At 38.5% G+C, this 15,135-nt stretch overlaps 1 protein-coding gene across 4 annotated transcripts in view; it reads right to left on the bottom strand.

Annotated features, from left to right (window-relative positions):
• The window catches only part of PLEKHH2 (pleckstrin homology, MyTH4 and FERM domain containing H2), a 52,554-nt gene extending 40,689 nt beyond the window's left edge, over positions 1-11,865 (bottom strand). For 3 of the 4 annotated variants that reach the window (XM_041477158.1, XM_041477159.1, XM_041477161.1), the window contains exons 1-2: positions 10,799-10,901; positions 7,356-7,485 (exon numbers count right to left, since the gene is read on the bottom strand). In XM_041477158.1, the coding sequence (XP_041333092.1) occupies positions 7,356-7,485; positions 10,799-10,827 (159 nt within the window). In that variant the 5' untranslated portion in view covers positions 10,828-10,901. Of the gene's footprint in view, positions 1-7,355; positions 7,486-10,798; positions 10,902-11,786 lie in introns of those variants that run through there. The other variant, XM_041477160.1, reaches the window with a different exon arrangement.
• Positions 11,866-15,135: the final 3,270 nt, after the last annotated feature.

Here is a 15,135-nt window from a genome sequence, read left to right as displayed (position 1 = left end):
TCTGTTGCTCTCCTTGATTAGACCAGTTTTACTACTGAGTTATTTTACTTCTTTCAAGTTCTTTTCAATATTTAAACATGATTTTAAAGAATTATTTAGCTCAAAAGGTTTTCTGGTGGTCATTAAATGAGTGAAAAGTACGTATGAAAAAACAATCTTTCACATCTCAGTTGAGTTCATTGTAGTAAAATTCATTATTTCTTTGGGAACTTAACTTAAGAATATAAATCAGAAAAGCCCAGAGAGGGAACTTTTCCAGAACCGGCTAGGACAGCTGCCAGCAAACATACAGATTTTAAAATGTTAAATTCAGCAGTGGGATTTGAGGAGGCAGTGTAGTGAAGGACAACTGAGCAGCACGTAATGCTGGCTCAGTAACTGTGCTTTTCCCAAGGTCAGTCACAGAACTTTCCTAAGCCCAGTAAAACACTAGGAAATTCCCTCTTTCTGGTAGTCATCTTTCCCAACTCAGATCTTATCCTGATAGTTAAATTGCAGAGACACAATCAAGCGCAAATTAGGTAGATGGCCACTCTTAACACAGACATTATCAGAGTATTCAAAATCTTGAAAGGAGTGAAGACACTGCTCAGCGAGAGGGAAGAAGGTACCAAAGCCCTTTGGCAGCAAGGAAGAAGTCTCACATACTGCTTGACGTGAAAAAGACAAACATATATCAAGAATATGTTCATCTGCTTTGTTTTCTACTGATGACTGTACTGCAATTGTGGAAATTCTGCTACCTGTGTCTCCCTGAATTGTGGCTTCTGATTAGAGCTACAACATGAGCGTCCATCTGAAATAGGATGTGCTACCTCCTGAGAGGTGATGGCTTGGAAAACAAAGGTACCACTCACAGCCAACATTTTCAAAAAAGAAAACTTGACTGAAACTGAATTTATTCATGACGTTGAAGTGTATATGACACTTTGAAAATCCATGGTAAAGGACCAAGTGATTCCAGAAATATATATAAGGCAGCATGTTGCACTTTAAAGACAAGACAACAGGTATTTAAAGGAAGAAAGTACACTCCCAGGGAAACGAAAATTGAATGAGCAAAAATAGTTCTCTCCATCAAAAATGGGGAACAAAATTCTGTAGATCCTATACGTGAAATGCTAAACAAGTATTAGATTGGCTAAGGACCCATTATCACAGTTTCCACAACTTCCATCAACTCCGCATGTTAGGTGGGCTAGAACAGAAGTGAATACCAGTAGAAAGGAGGTACTAATCCTCTGGCCTCACAGAAAGGCTGTGCTCTTCATGCCATTACCCAGCCATGCCTCTACAAGAACAACTAATTTATTGCTTCCTGAGTTCTCTTTTTTGGTTTTTTTTTTTCCATTTTCAACCTCCTTAGAAAGAATGTAGTTTTAAGACGTGCAAAAACAACAAAACAAAAAAAAAAGCTCCACCATTTAAAAAAGGCATAGCATAAACTTAATAATAGACAAGGGATAAAAATGGAACTATAAGAAACGTGTGTAGGTATTAAAAAGGTGTAAACAAACCTACTACTCTATTCATAAAAATTTTTAATCTCCTTAACTCTCCCTGCTTTGTCCTGTTTGTACCTTCCTAATTGCAACTGAATTATTCCCCACAATGAGAAGAATTTTTAAGGACAACTAAATACAGAAAAGTTACTTTCATCTGAATAATTTTTGTTCAATTGCGTTCTGCTCCCCTTTACCCTTTGTAATCCTTTGATTGCAAATGAAAATACTCATTGTGCTTTTTTACAATTTTTATATTGGCAATCACTATGTAAGTCCAATGAGTTACTGACTTTTCCTCCAAAAACATTAAACATGAAATTGCCATGCCAGAGATAACAAAACAGACTGCATCTGCTTCGTTTTCAAATGTCAAATGACATACCATAAATAGGTCTATGAAAGGAATAAAAATACAGTGGGACACAGATTTAGCTGTTGGTTTGTAAGACAAAGTCCAAAATGCATTATGCTTTGGAATATACTGGAAATAGTATTTAGCCTAAAAATTGATTATCATTCAATTTTCACTATCTGTTCAGAAAGCATAAATAATATTACATTTGTGATGTACACACTCGTTGCTAGCTGAGCATGTATACAGAGAATATCCAAGTGGAAGGTTAAAACAACATACATATGAAAAGAATTCTCTTTCATAATCATTTGTATTTGTTGAAAACCACTTAAAGCATAACATAATGACCCTCAGCACTGCAGGAAACAAACTTGGAGACATTCATAGGAAGCTTGAGTATTACTGGACAGACTAACCCATAACACAGCATTTGGGTTAGTGCCATATTCAATCCTTATGGGGGTCTGATGAAATTCAGTGGAGGCTGCCCAAGTGGGAATTTAACACAGCTATGTAGTTCTACTAAAACAATTTTTTAGTGGTAGGAAGAACATCAACTTTATACCTTATGTTGTGTGCATGTTCTAGGTAAAAATGCATTTACTGAGAAAAGAATGAAGGTCACCAACTTTTCCTGTGATTTGAAATCCCAGCTGAAAGCTAAACTTGTAGTAGAAACATGTAATTTCTTACTCAACAAAGGGGTTTTTTTGTAAACTCTTCACATACGTAAGACTCAAGCTGCATTAAAATACAGGCTTCTCCTTAAAGCTCAGTTTCACAGCCATCCTAAATTTGGCTTACTAGGATACTTTCTAACATCATTCCTTAAATTCCTGTAAAGACCTCTCCCACTTACAGCAGCAGCTTCTGCTTAAAACTTCAACAAGGTTTCTTTCTTTGCATGTTACATTTATAAATATAGACTTTACTTGGCAAAATGAAAACATATTAAAAACAAATAAAAAACAGGGAACGGATTAAGTTTTCTAAAAACACTGTATATTGCCTCGCTTCTCTCTCTTCTCAAGTTCAGTAAAAAATTAAAGCTCTGGTAGCTGTACTGATGCAACACATTTACAATGCAAATTTCTCAAACTCCTCAGCTGAGTTTCAAGGATGACTACTTCCTAAATTTACAGAACACAGTCAAGTTTGTTTTTCTCAATCACAACACATCCGTTAGAATAATATACTCAAGACTTTTCATATTAATTCTTCATTTATTTGCAGGGGTGCTATTAAATAAAATAACTTTGCAAAGGTATTTGATTTCTAGTGTATAAGAAAAGTACTTCAATTAAGGCAGCCTGAATACATTTACGGGCTCACACAGATCATACACAAATATTGGAAATGGCCAGATCCAAGACATCCCTTATGTAAATCTGATTCTAGACTCTTATACAACAAGAGGAAGAACCCAATGGCAGTTTCTGGCAAGTCATACACATGGGGTAATGGGATGTAAACTCCTTTCCCTGATACTGTCTTGAAGATATACCTCTCAAACACAGGCAGAGGAGGAAGGCTGGAGAATTACCACCAATCCATTTCTCTTCTCTTCTTTTACAGACTCCCTGTTTTTGTCACAGTATCATTCTTACTCTCTTTTCTACAACAATTACATAGTATAATACCCACAGGGTTTTACATCTGTCACACCACAGTGCTGTGATTTTGTTGCTGCTTTGAAGTGGAACACTGTCTGCTGCTATTGTTCAATGTTTCAGTACACATTTCATAGAGTAGAGATGATTGTAAACAAAACCACAAATAAAGGCCTGTGCTAATCAAAGTAAGGGTGAGAATTATTTCTGACACATTTGCCAATGTGTTTCATTCTATAACAAGTAACAAATCTGGAAAGTACCTATAAATCCTGATATCAGCTGCATTATTATTTTGTCATTAATATCAGGATGACTGTCAAATACTGGCCAACTGGGTTTTCATTACTCCCTTTGCTATTTCCCAAACATATTTTTGAGTAACAATCCCACACAGTTCAATTTCAAACTAGTGGGAGTGTATCTTTAACAAATACTGAGAGCTGTCGGTATAATTTCAAAAATTAAAACATGTGAAATAACAATCCCACACAGTTCAATTTCAAACTAGTGGGAGTGTATCTTTAACAAATACTGAGAGCTGTCGGTATAAATAAAAAATTAAAATATGTGAAAAAATAACCACTGAGTTTTTGGCAAATGAAACCAACTCAGAAATACATGCAAAGATTTTAATGCCCATTTTGAAAATGGTTGCTTTTGAATTGTGGCAAATTTCTAAATTTGCAGATGAATGTGATCAAATTTATTAAGCTGTGATCAGACTTTGATACATGTTCCAACTGAATTCCAGTTTATGAGTGAAAGATTCATATTAAAAAGTCAAAGTGGCACAGTAAGGAGAAGGATCATTTTTCATGAAGTCTGTAAATGCTCTGCTCTGGAGAGTATTATGTCAAATTATCCCAACTGAATACTTGTTGGACCGTGGTCTTCAACAGAAAATGTTTCTCTCATGTAACTCCTGTAATCACTTTGCTTTTTCTAAATTTTCTGAGAAAGGTAAGGCAAACTAAAACAAGAGGACAGTAACATAAGTTCTGAAGGTTTTTTATCTATTTCAGAGTCATATTTCTCACAGATGAGAGCAGTATTTGCCTTTGAATACTTTATTTTGAGCAAGTGCTAAAGACTTGTGGTTTTATCCATCTTATTCTGTTTGTTTGGGTTTTTTTATGTTGATATTTGAAATTGTATGATTATGCACACACTGCTATTAATTTAAGAGGGTATTTCTAGCAGTTAAGAGCCTGTAAATGCAAACTGTAAATGAACAAAGTGAAAAGTCAAATAGCAAGCATTCAAATTTCTAAAATCTTTCTTAAAACTTATATAGTTTTGTGAAGCATTGTTCATGAATCTTAATTTTTTGGTTGCCAAAACTACAATCAGCAGCAGCCACATAAAAATTGGCAGTAACGGCTGCTAGAAGGTTGCCAGGAAAGTCATGTCCAGTGTTTAGCCACTTTCCATCCCGAAATGCAGTGATCCAGATGGGATAGAGACAGAACAAATATCTCTGACCTAACAGCTCTGACTGTGTGAGTATCCAATGAGCGTTACAGCTGCCAGGATTGTACTCTGGGATGGATATTCTCCCCCAAGACTGATGATAATAACTTGCTCACCTCTGAGCTTTGCTAACTACAATGAAAGGCACAGGTAGTTTCCTTTTTAATTCTTTTTTTTTTTTAATTCTTAAATGAAATTTCAAGGATGTCTTTGCACAGTTCATTATCCTTCCAAAACCTAATATGCTGCAATATCTCTTCAATAACAGTTTGCCATACAGAAAAATTGTAGGATTAGGAAAAAATTAAGAGTTTTCAACTACGCTGTTTTCTAACAGCAATATTTTTAGTCATGCCGAGTACTATTTGTAGTGCTAACTGTAAGAATACAATTTCAGTGAAATTTGGAATATAATAACTAATATTATTTGAAAAAAGTTTTTTATTAGAAGTTGTTTTATACTGCTGTAAATTTTCATGCCTACTTAATAAAAAAACGTCTAATACAGAAAATACTAAATTTCTTTATTCTGTTTTTTCCATCTCAAATTGAGGTTGGGTGCCTCCATAGAACAAATAAGGCCAAGAACATATGAAATGAATAATAACAAATTGCCAAATTGTATTCAATCAAGAACTGGATTACATTCATTTTCTTGATATACAAGAACCAACTATTGATCTGTAAGTCTGATGTCGGTAGTAAGTAAGTTAGTAGAAAATGTAACAGCAAAATTATGGTGCATGTGGATAAGTATTATAGGTAAAGAAAGAGTTAAAGTGGCCCTTAAAAAGAGAGGTGTTTGCCTACAAAGCTAATGAAGTTTGAGGGGATCACGAAGGCTGAAGATAGGGAGGGTCTGGTTATTATAACTATTTGAATTTTGCAAAGTGTTTCAAGGAAATAAAAAGCCAAGGGGTAGGAGGGAATGTCCCTCCATGAATTACAAAAAGGGCTCAATAAAAATAGGACATTATTGATTACTTCCTACAGTGACCAGCAGCTATCAGGGGAGATCTACAGAGATCTCTTGCGGGCTCATTGCTGTTCAAGGGAGACATTTGGTAATGGACACTGAGCAGTGAAGTGACAAAGGTTTTGGTGGTGTTTTGTTATTTATGATAAGAGAAGCTTTCTGAGAAGAAAGATTTACATGCAGGTCCTTAAAAGATTTAGTGGACAGTCAATAAAATAATAGATGGCCCATAATATAGGGATCTAAAGGACTTTGTGTAAGATCCTGAAATTAAGATAGGTATCTCCATGAAAACACTCAATTGTAAATTTTAATTTAGCTGTCAAGGAAAACAATACTAAGCATTATTAGGAAAGGACTGGAACACATCTGGAACTTTGTACATCATCCAGGGTTCTTTGTAAATAGAAAAATATCTGTTTCTTCCTGCTTTAATATTATTTAGCTTTTGCCCCCACCAAAACATAGTAAAGTGGGAAGGATTCACTGAGGACTAAATGTGGAGATCAAGTGTATTTGTGGCTTCAAAGGGAGAATGGATAAATCCACAAAAAAGAACAATTCACTTAATGTGAAAAATAAAAGTATTTTCGCTTACATACTATCAGGTTATCTGAATTTAATTTTTCTTTAGGGGGAGCAATTGATGGAAAATTTAGCTCAAGAAGAGTTACTAAAATAAAACATTTCAATTAGAAATTCATTGAAGTGGGTCTTAATGATGACATAGTTACAATAAACCTCTAAGATCTTTTGTCTCTTGTACTCTTTTAATTGCCTTGTTCTGTCAAAATATTACCAGGTAAATAAAATGGTGGGGGTTTTATATTTCAGATATGGGCTCAATTAAAACTGACTGTTGGGATACACATATTTGAATACACCAAGTGAAATGTTTCTCCTCTGAAAAATAAATTAAATATTGAAACAATATTTTTCAAATTAAATGATACAATACTTTTCGACTTTCTGGATACAGAGACTCAGATGATAAGCCATAGTTGGAGATGTCTTCTTATAGAAAATGAAGTCTGGTAAATTATATGATACATTAAAGAATACTGGGGAAAATTATACTCTTGGATTTTCTCTGTGATGATTTCTGTGTCTTAAATCACATCTCAAATACTTAATAAATGTGTTAAATATTATTCAGTGTTGTAAAAGTGATTACTGGATACATATTTTTTTCTGCAGGAGAGTTGCCAGTGTGCTCTTACTTGAAAATGAATATTTCTTGCTGGCAATTCTGATGTGTAAAATTCTTTCACAGCATTAAAACATATATGATTTCCATATATTTTGTTGTAAAAAGCTATTTTTCCCTTTCTGAAAAAAATCTCAGTACTTGTAATCCCAAACCATGACTTGTGATCCACCTCCATAATAAAATAAAATAATTTATATATCATTAAAATTCATCCCATGAGACCTACCTTTTCTGCTAATAGTTCTCTGATCTTGCTTGCCTGGAGACGAAATTTCATTAACTGTGACTCCAAAGTTAAACATCTTTCCTTCCAGTTTACAGTACCTTCTGGCTCTGAAAGTTCAGCCATATTTATGCTGGAAAAAGAAAGGGAAAAAGTCCCTATGTCAAATTCAGTCTGTATTTAATGTCTGACTTTATTTTAATATGCATACTAACCTATTTTATATAAATCTCAAGAATGCCCCCAAATTTTACACAAGTACAGTTTCACAAAACATGGTAAAAGTATGATAGTTTTCTGAGGCCCTTATCATAACTATCAAATTCTGTAATCTGTGTTGATAATATTTAGGTTTATTGTATTTTAATTTCTTCAATTATCCGATGGCTGCAATTACTTTTCCTTGATAAGCAGAGACACATCTCACATTTTAATCTTCAGTTGCTGCATTTATCCTTTCCTGCTCAGGACAGTCTTGTAGGGAACCGAGCTTTTGCTTAGCAAATGTTTTATACAGATGTAACTGCCTGTGAGTTAGTTTTATGCAAGTTTAATGTTTGGCAGACCACTCTTTTAAAAGTCCTTTAAAATTTTGCTTAATCAAATTGCCTTTAAAATTCAATATCCTTAACAAGATGGAAGTTTCTGATTCCAAATGAAAAGGTGGGTGACCAAATGGTCTCTAATGGACCCCCCACGTGAAAAACAATCTTTTTGCATTAGCTGTTGCAGATCTCAGGACATCCTGGTTCAGGCATGTTTCAGTCTCAGCTCTGCTTTTATCCACATTTAACTGCTCATGCCTTCTGGAAATTAGCCTCAGTGCCCTTCTGGACAAGCATTTCTGGAAAAATTATTCAGCATGAGAGCTGGCTCATCATAGTTTGAGTCTGAGAAGCCAAGAAAATCATCTGTGTGTAAGCAGAAGGACTGGGCTCTGTTGTATTCCAAGTATTTGTAGACAGTTTAGTGGAGTAAGTGGATGGCTGAATGTAACCATTCAGTCCAAAATTCCCTTGCTAAATAAAGGCCTGGCCTTTGCAGGGTTCTGGACACTTAGGTTTGGCTTTGAAAATAAAGCCTGAATAGCTCCTAAGTATCCAATTTATCTCAAAAATAATAAACATGTAAAAAAAAACCATTCAGTGGAAGGCCACTGGAAGATCACAACAAAGAAAAAAACAAGAAGTCATAATGTTATATTGCATGTTTGTCACCTCAACAGTGGGACACTGATGAGGAAAGGCAAGTAGCCACTGTTTTCAGTGTGATGAAGGAGACTGACACAGGAAGATTAAGGCTAATACAGATCTCCACACTGCAGGTCCTGACACAGTTAGCACGGATGAGTGAGTGACACCACTGGGGGCCCCCTCCCATGGCTATCCCAGGCCTCCAGAAGCCCAGCTTCAAGCACTTCCCTTCCTCCCTGCACCACAAGAGGCAGCCCCACCTGAAACCCCTCAGCTGGAGACCAAACACTGAGGAATTTATCTTCTCTGTTGTTTTTGACAACAGGAAGAAAAAAGGAAAAGCACCACAAGATCAAAGTCATGAGCCAGATTCCAAAAAAGTCCTTCACTTTTCTTTGCTACAGTAATATTTTCTATTTCTCTTCTAAATTCCGATGTCTCATGTGACTCTAAAATTCATTTTAACTAAACAGGTGAAAAACTCTGGCTCAAAACCTTCTTTCCTTTCTCATACCCTAAATTCCTTGTTTCTTTCATTCCATACCTTAATTTAGAAGGAAAACTAGGAAAGAAAAAGTGAGGTTTGTAACTTTTTGCCACAATCACTTGTCTGAAGATAACTGCTCCATTTTTCACTTTCTTCCTTTGGTCCTGCAGGCTGGGATTCAAGCTGCTAAACCAGAGGTTACAACTATCCTTTTTCAGGAATCTCCTATTCAGGTATCCCCAAGGAATCACTAGGATTTAAGTACATTATTAAAATAGTTTCCTAAGCCGATCCTACAACACCCACATTCTAAACATAAGCACTTCAGCTGCAGTCCTCTTTGGTGACTGAGACACCTCTGGTGTTTTTTGCCATTCTCCTTTTAAGCTTACACAAATTTCCCTGGATTGTCAGGGAAGCAAGCTGCTCGCTGTTGTCCTGTCCCTAGTCCATGATCATCTCTGCTTGTCCAGAATCCCCCTTTTCAAGGGGAGAAGGTGGCACTGCCAAGCAGCAGCTTCTCCTGTTTTGGAGGGGAGAAGTAGTTTCAGCTGCAGATTTATCTGGATTTTGCTCTCCTAAGCAATGAGGACTGGCAACATGTTATTAGACTGTTTAGGATATTTTAGGTTTTTCCTTTTTAACTAATTGCTGCTACATAAAACAGAAATGGATGAGGCCAACATCTGGTTAACAGTGGGATATTTCAGTGTCTGTGGCAGTGAAAACACAAAAGAGTCAAGTAATGAAAGAATTTTTGCTTTTTGATAGGGTGCAATATTACAGGGTGGAGTTAAAAATGTTTGTCTTTCAACAGACAAAACATTTGAGTCAATGGATTTCTGGCAGTGAACAGTGTGTCCAGCCAAGTCGTTTCCCAATGTCCAAACTCATTAATATTCCACTGCATAAACATTATGGATAAAAAGATTGAAAATAACTCTTTTTATTGCAGGTTCTTTGCTAGAGATGGTAATAATTTACTTTGTATTTTCCAACAAGCCAATGGGTTCTGGAAATATTTACAGGCACATAACACACTGTTTACACTTGCAGAGTGAATGATCTTACTTAGAATCAATGACTTCCTGTTTCTTGTCTGATTCCCCAAGGGAGGATAAAAATGAGTTCATCTTCTCTTGGCTTAATAGAGTACTCTGAATCAGCACTCAAACCTACACAGAGTCCGCCCCTTCTTCCTGCTCCAGTTCCCACCGCAAAGCCCTCAGTTTCCCCCGAGTCTTAAAAAGTTAAATCTTTTGAAAAGTAAACTAAAAAAGCGCACATTAAAGCCTTAAGTTCTAATTATGTCATCAAAAATTAATTGAGACAAGTTTGACAAGTCTGGAAAGATTAAATTTGTCTTTTTCATTTTGTAAGTTTATAAACCTCTTTCTAGGCTTCAAGAAGTCAGAATGTCACATTCTCCCCAAAGGTATTGATATAATTTCCTTTTCTTTGCCATCTGCTTGGAAATTATCAAAATACATTTCAGGGGGGAGGGAACAATGTTCTACCTTTTTGAAGTGTGTTAAAAAAAATTTACATATTCCTTATCACATTGTCAGTGTTTTCCTCTGTTTTTAACAAAATGCAGTGTTTAACTAAACGCTTAATTTTCTGTCCGTATGTTCTGGATGTCTTTTCTCTGCTGGAGAAACTTTGGAAAGTTCCTATGTTTCAACAGGCGTGGGTTTGAGCAGTACATAGTGGATTCCCTTCACCATCCTGAAATATTTACTGGCCTAAATGCATTTGGACCATACCTCTTGAATTTCAAGGCCATGTCTTCCATCTTTTCACCCAAACTCAGCACTTATAAATATTTTTGGTGCCATAAAGATTGGACTGTAGAAGGGAAATGATGAGACACAAAGTGGACCTGTGTAGGAATCAAGGAAGTCATTCTCAGGTTTGTTGCTGGCCAAGGCCCTTACTCACCTCCAAACACTGGGAACTTTATTTTCCATTTGAGTCATTTTGCATAATGCTATGCTCAAACAAACTGCTGCCTGCGCTATTTAAAACTTCCTTCAAAATCTGATGTAGGAATGCTTTTTCTGCTGCTTCCTAGGTATTGATGAGGTTGTTCCCATGAAGTGATGCAGTCAGTCAGTGCTCACCCATTCCAGCCCCGGGCGCAGACCCCCACAAACCCCGATTTCAGGGGCCCCCTCCCAGCTCATTGCTGCCTGCTCGGCTTCCCAGTGGCAAATACGTGCAGCAAACAGATTAAAGCACGCAAAATCATTTAATGTCCTTTTCCTGATGACAGCAATTTTTAAGTCGCAGTGTGACGCCACACTACGTCCCAATTTAATTTCTTGAAATTCTGAAAGCTAGCCGTGTAGGTATCTCAAAAGTATCGTAGTTGTGCACGTTTGTTTGGGAGTTGTGTTCTTCTCGCTCTTCTGTATTTGGGAGGACGGTAGGGATGCGGCAGCGGCACCGCCAACGGGACGAGAGGAGCCTTACGGGACCTTACGGGACGTCAGGCACGCCTGTCCCCAGCCGCGGGGACACCGCCTGGGGACAGCCCGGAGTTCTGCCGTGACCCGACACCCCGCGGTGACCTGCCCCAGCATCACCCTCCGCCACCCGCCGCCCGCCGGTGTCACCCGGGGGGCACCGCGCCGCCGTCCCGCCGCGCCCCCGCCGCCGGGACCGACACCCCGCCGGGAAGGGCCGGGGGCCGGCCCGGGCGCGGCCCCGCTCGCGAAGGGAGGGAAGGGGGCAAGGAAAGGGAGGTCAGACCTGGCCGGCCGTGGCTCGCCGCGCCGGGCGCCGTCCGGGCTGTGGGCGCTGCCCGCGCCCCTCGGCGCCCGCCCCACCACGCCCGGGCGGGGCTTGCGCGGCTCCGCGGCCCCGGCAGCCGGCGGGAGGAGCGGTCTGGGGCTGCGGCCCGTCCCGGGCTGGCCCTGCCGGCGGGATGCGCTCCCGGGGCCGCCGCCTGCCCCGTGTGCTCCGGCCCTGACGGCGTCCCGGGGAGCGGGCGCCCGGAAGGAGGGCGATGGAACCCGTCTGGAGGCTGGAGGGCTTCGAGGGCAAGGCTGGCGGAGGGGTCCCAGCAAGAGACAGCCTGCCCATACCCCTTTCCCATCGCCGTTTTTAAAGTTCCTTTGTGAATTAGGAAGTTTCCCTCTTAATTTGGAAGACGATGCCAGGAAGAAGCATCCGCTTGCTCTGCAGTTCTTCGGCTCCACTTGGAGCTCACTGTAATTTAAATTACACGTCTTGTGAAAGGTCATTTGTCAAGTACATACCGGAGGGTTGGGACCGTGCGGTCCCCGGGGCAATGCGGGGATATTACGGTGTAAATGGGTCTCGCTGAGCTGCCCTATCCCGTAGGTAACAACCCACTTTGTATTTGAGTTCCAGCCGGGATAAAGCAGCAGGTGCATGTGCTGCGGAGTCGCGCTGGCAGCAGGCGCTTAGTCCCCTCCAGTTGAAAAAAGCTGAGAGTACATCTCGGGCAACCAGCCGTCTGTGTCCCTTCTATAAGACTGACTGAAGTATTACAAAGTATCTGGAAGAAGTAATTGGTGTGTTGCCTGGCACGTAGAGGAATCTTCCTCATACACATTCATTTGGACTCAGATTTAAGGATTCTGTTTTGTTTGGGTTATGATTTATGGAGGCAAAATATCTCATAGACTCTTCTGGTGCATAAACAAACCACACTGCACCATTCCTCTGGGGTTATTTATAATGTAGGTGTGCAGAGTAAACTGTTCACATCTGTGAGTCATTTAAAGTTCAGCTTTTTCTTCTGGAAAAAGAAGGAAAAAAAAAAAAAAAAAAAAAAAACCAACAAAAACCCAGGTCTTAGAACTCAAATACTCCCCATCTGGTTATACACACAATTTCATTTTTTCCTATTCAGTTCAGTACAGGCTCCAATTTTCCACCCGCTTGCAGTGACCTTCGAGTATCCAAAAAACTTCACTGAAACAGTTTCATTTGCTGGTACTTTCCTAAGTGCTTCATGTATTTTTAAATACTAGTCGCTGAAAAGAGTGTTAAAAACACTCTTGGTTTTTAGCAAGGAGTGCATTGTGTTCCACCCAATACCTCCTGTCTAGAGTGTTTGCTACATTAAAAACACGTAAGGTTAAAAACCCCTTTCTTTGGATTATAAGATTTAGCCAAAATAATCAAAATCAAAATCATCTGGTTCCTAACGAGAGCTATACAAAATTATTTAGCATTGGCGTTCAATGAAACCTTTGTCCGTATCGTTTCCTCGAATAGAGACACGCTCGCTCTCTCTGGATACTCCCAAGCGTGCGCCAAGCCTTTGAATCCAGAGTGAGCGAGCTGGGGGAGGCTGCGGGAATGACGTGCTCGGACCGCAAGAGGGAGAGCAAAGCCTGCTCGCTCAATGAGGGTTTCTTTCAGTTTGTTTGGTGGACTGGCATTTTCACTGCCCTTAAAGAAATAAAAATGATCTGCAGTCATGGAGCTCTCGATACTGATACAGAAAGAGGCTTGAAAAAATATTCTGAAGGAAAGAATAGGGATAGTCAGGATTTTCTCTCAACTGCCCTAGCTGTGAAGTATGTAGAGGTGGCTAGAATCTGTGTTCCCTTAGTGAAGGAAATAGAATTACAAGTAGAACAACTGGGATGCATAGAACAAAACACAAAGAATACTAACTACGACTTTATTTTGTAAATAGAAAGCAAGGGGGAAAGCCATAAATCTTCCAGGCAAAGACACAGAAAACTATTGTACATGTAAGCACAGATTCAGGAAGAGAGTTGTTCCTCCTTACTGTTGTTGCTGATGGAAGGTACATGTAAGCAGTAACAAATCTGCACATATTCCTGAATATATGTGGAGAAATGCAAAGAACTGATACACAGTACATTATAGAAACAAACTGCAAGGTATTTGCACTTTGGAGTGATCATTTGTTAGCTGGCTCCCTGCAGAAGTGAAACAAAGTCAGAACATTAAGAAATAGTTCTCTCTGTAATATGAATTCTAAATATTAGCCTCCACATGGGCTGAAGATGTTGCAAATTTTTTACTGTCTGTAATTGACTTAATGCAAGATAGTAAGTTCTAAGTTCCTGGTTGTCTTGTTAAACAATAACCTCATTTGTTAAAAAGTATTATGAACATGGTATTGCAAAACATCTACTCTGGTGTGTGAAAGCTAATCCAAAAAATGCCACCAGCTTCATTCCAGAGACGATCAAGTTGTCATCAAATCTGCAACTAGAATGAAAAATTTTGCGTTTATGAGACTTTTCTGCGTATGTACAACGTCATTATGACATGCTGGATCAGGACCTTACCCCTTCGTGACAAAAGGAGCTTTTTCTGGTCTTTTCTCACATAGATCAATATGGAAACCATTTAAGTATAGGTATGTGTCTACAGTTGGACATATATGCCAGGAAATATCTTGTGATTCTAAAATCTTAGATCATACAATGTCTTCTGTAAGTTCGTTTTTGTGTGGATTCTTGAAAGGGTGACATATATATTTGAGACTTGAAACAGAGAAAAAGGTTCCCATTTTTTACACTAGTTGCAATTACAAAACTGTGATATAAATAAACTGATCATTTTCAGGTGACAGTCAAATTTAAAATTTAAAAGTAATTTAAGTTCAAATTTAAAAGTATCTTTCTTGACAGAAAACTTTTAAGGTATTGTTTAAGTGGAGGAGAGAAAGGGAGAAAGATCATTCTTGTTCAATTATTATTATTATTATGAGATGACTTAAAGTGTTGCTTTTTCAAGGCTGTGGCTTGTTTTTCAGTAACAGAAAAGTGGCATTTTATCTAAACAACCTCTAGTATTTGTGCTTTGGTACCTCTGGATGGAAGAATCTGGAATTACTTCAGTTACTAATAAAAACTACAGTTTATGAGAAGGTCCATGGCTTCCCTTTAAAAGCTCAACCTCTTTTTAATTATCTGGCGCCACAGAGTGGTAAAATTCTATATTGCTCTAATAATTTCTGAGAGTTTTCAAATGATGATATAATCATCTCCATCTGAAATAAACATAAAATATAAACTATTCTACTTACTGGCACAGGCATAGCTCAAGAGGGCTAGAATGTGCAGCTTAAATATTAAAGTTTCTG

The sequence above is a fragment of the Pyrgilauda ruficollis genome, unplaced genomic scaffold (genome assembly GCF_017590135.1).
Source record: "Pyrgilauda ruficollis isolate IOZ18807 unplaced genomic scaffold, ASM1759013v1 scaffold4, whole genome shotgun sequence".
Classification (NCBI taxonomy): domain Eukaryota; kingdom Metazoa; phylum Chordata; class Aves; order Passeriformes; family Passeridae; genus Pyrgilauda; species Pyrgilauda ruficollis.
This window is presented reverse-complemented; position numbering and strand designations above follow the sequence as displayed.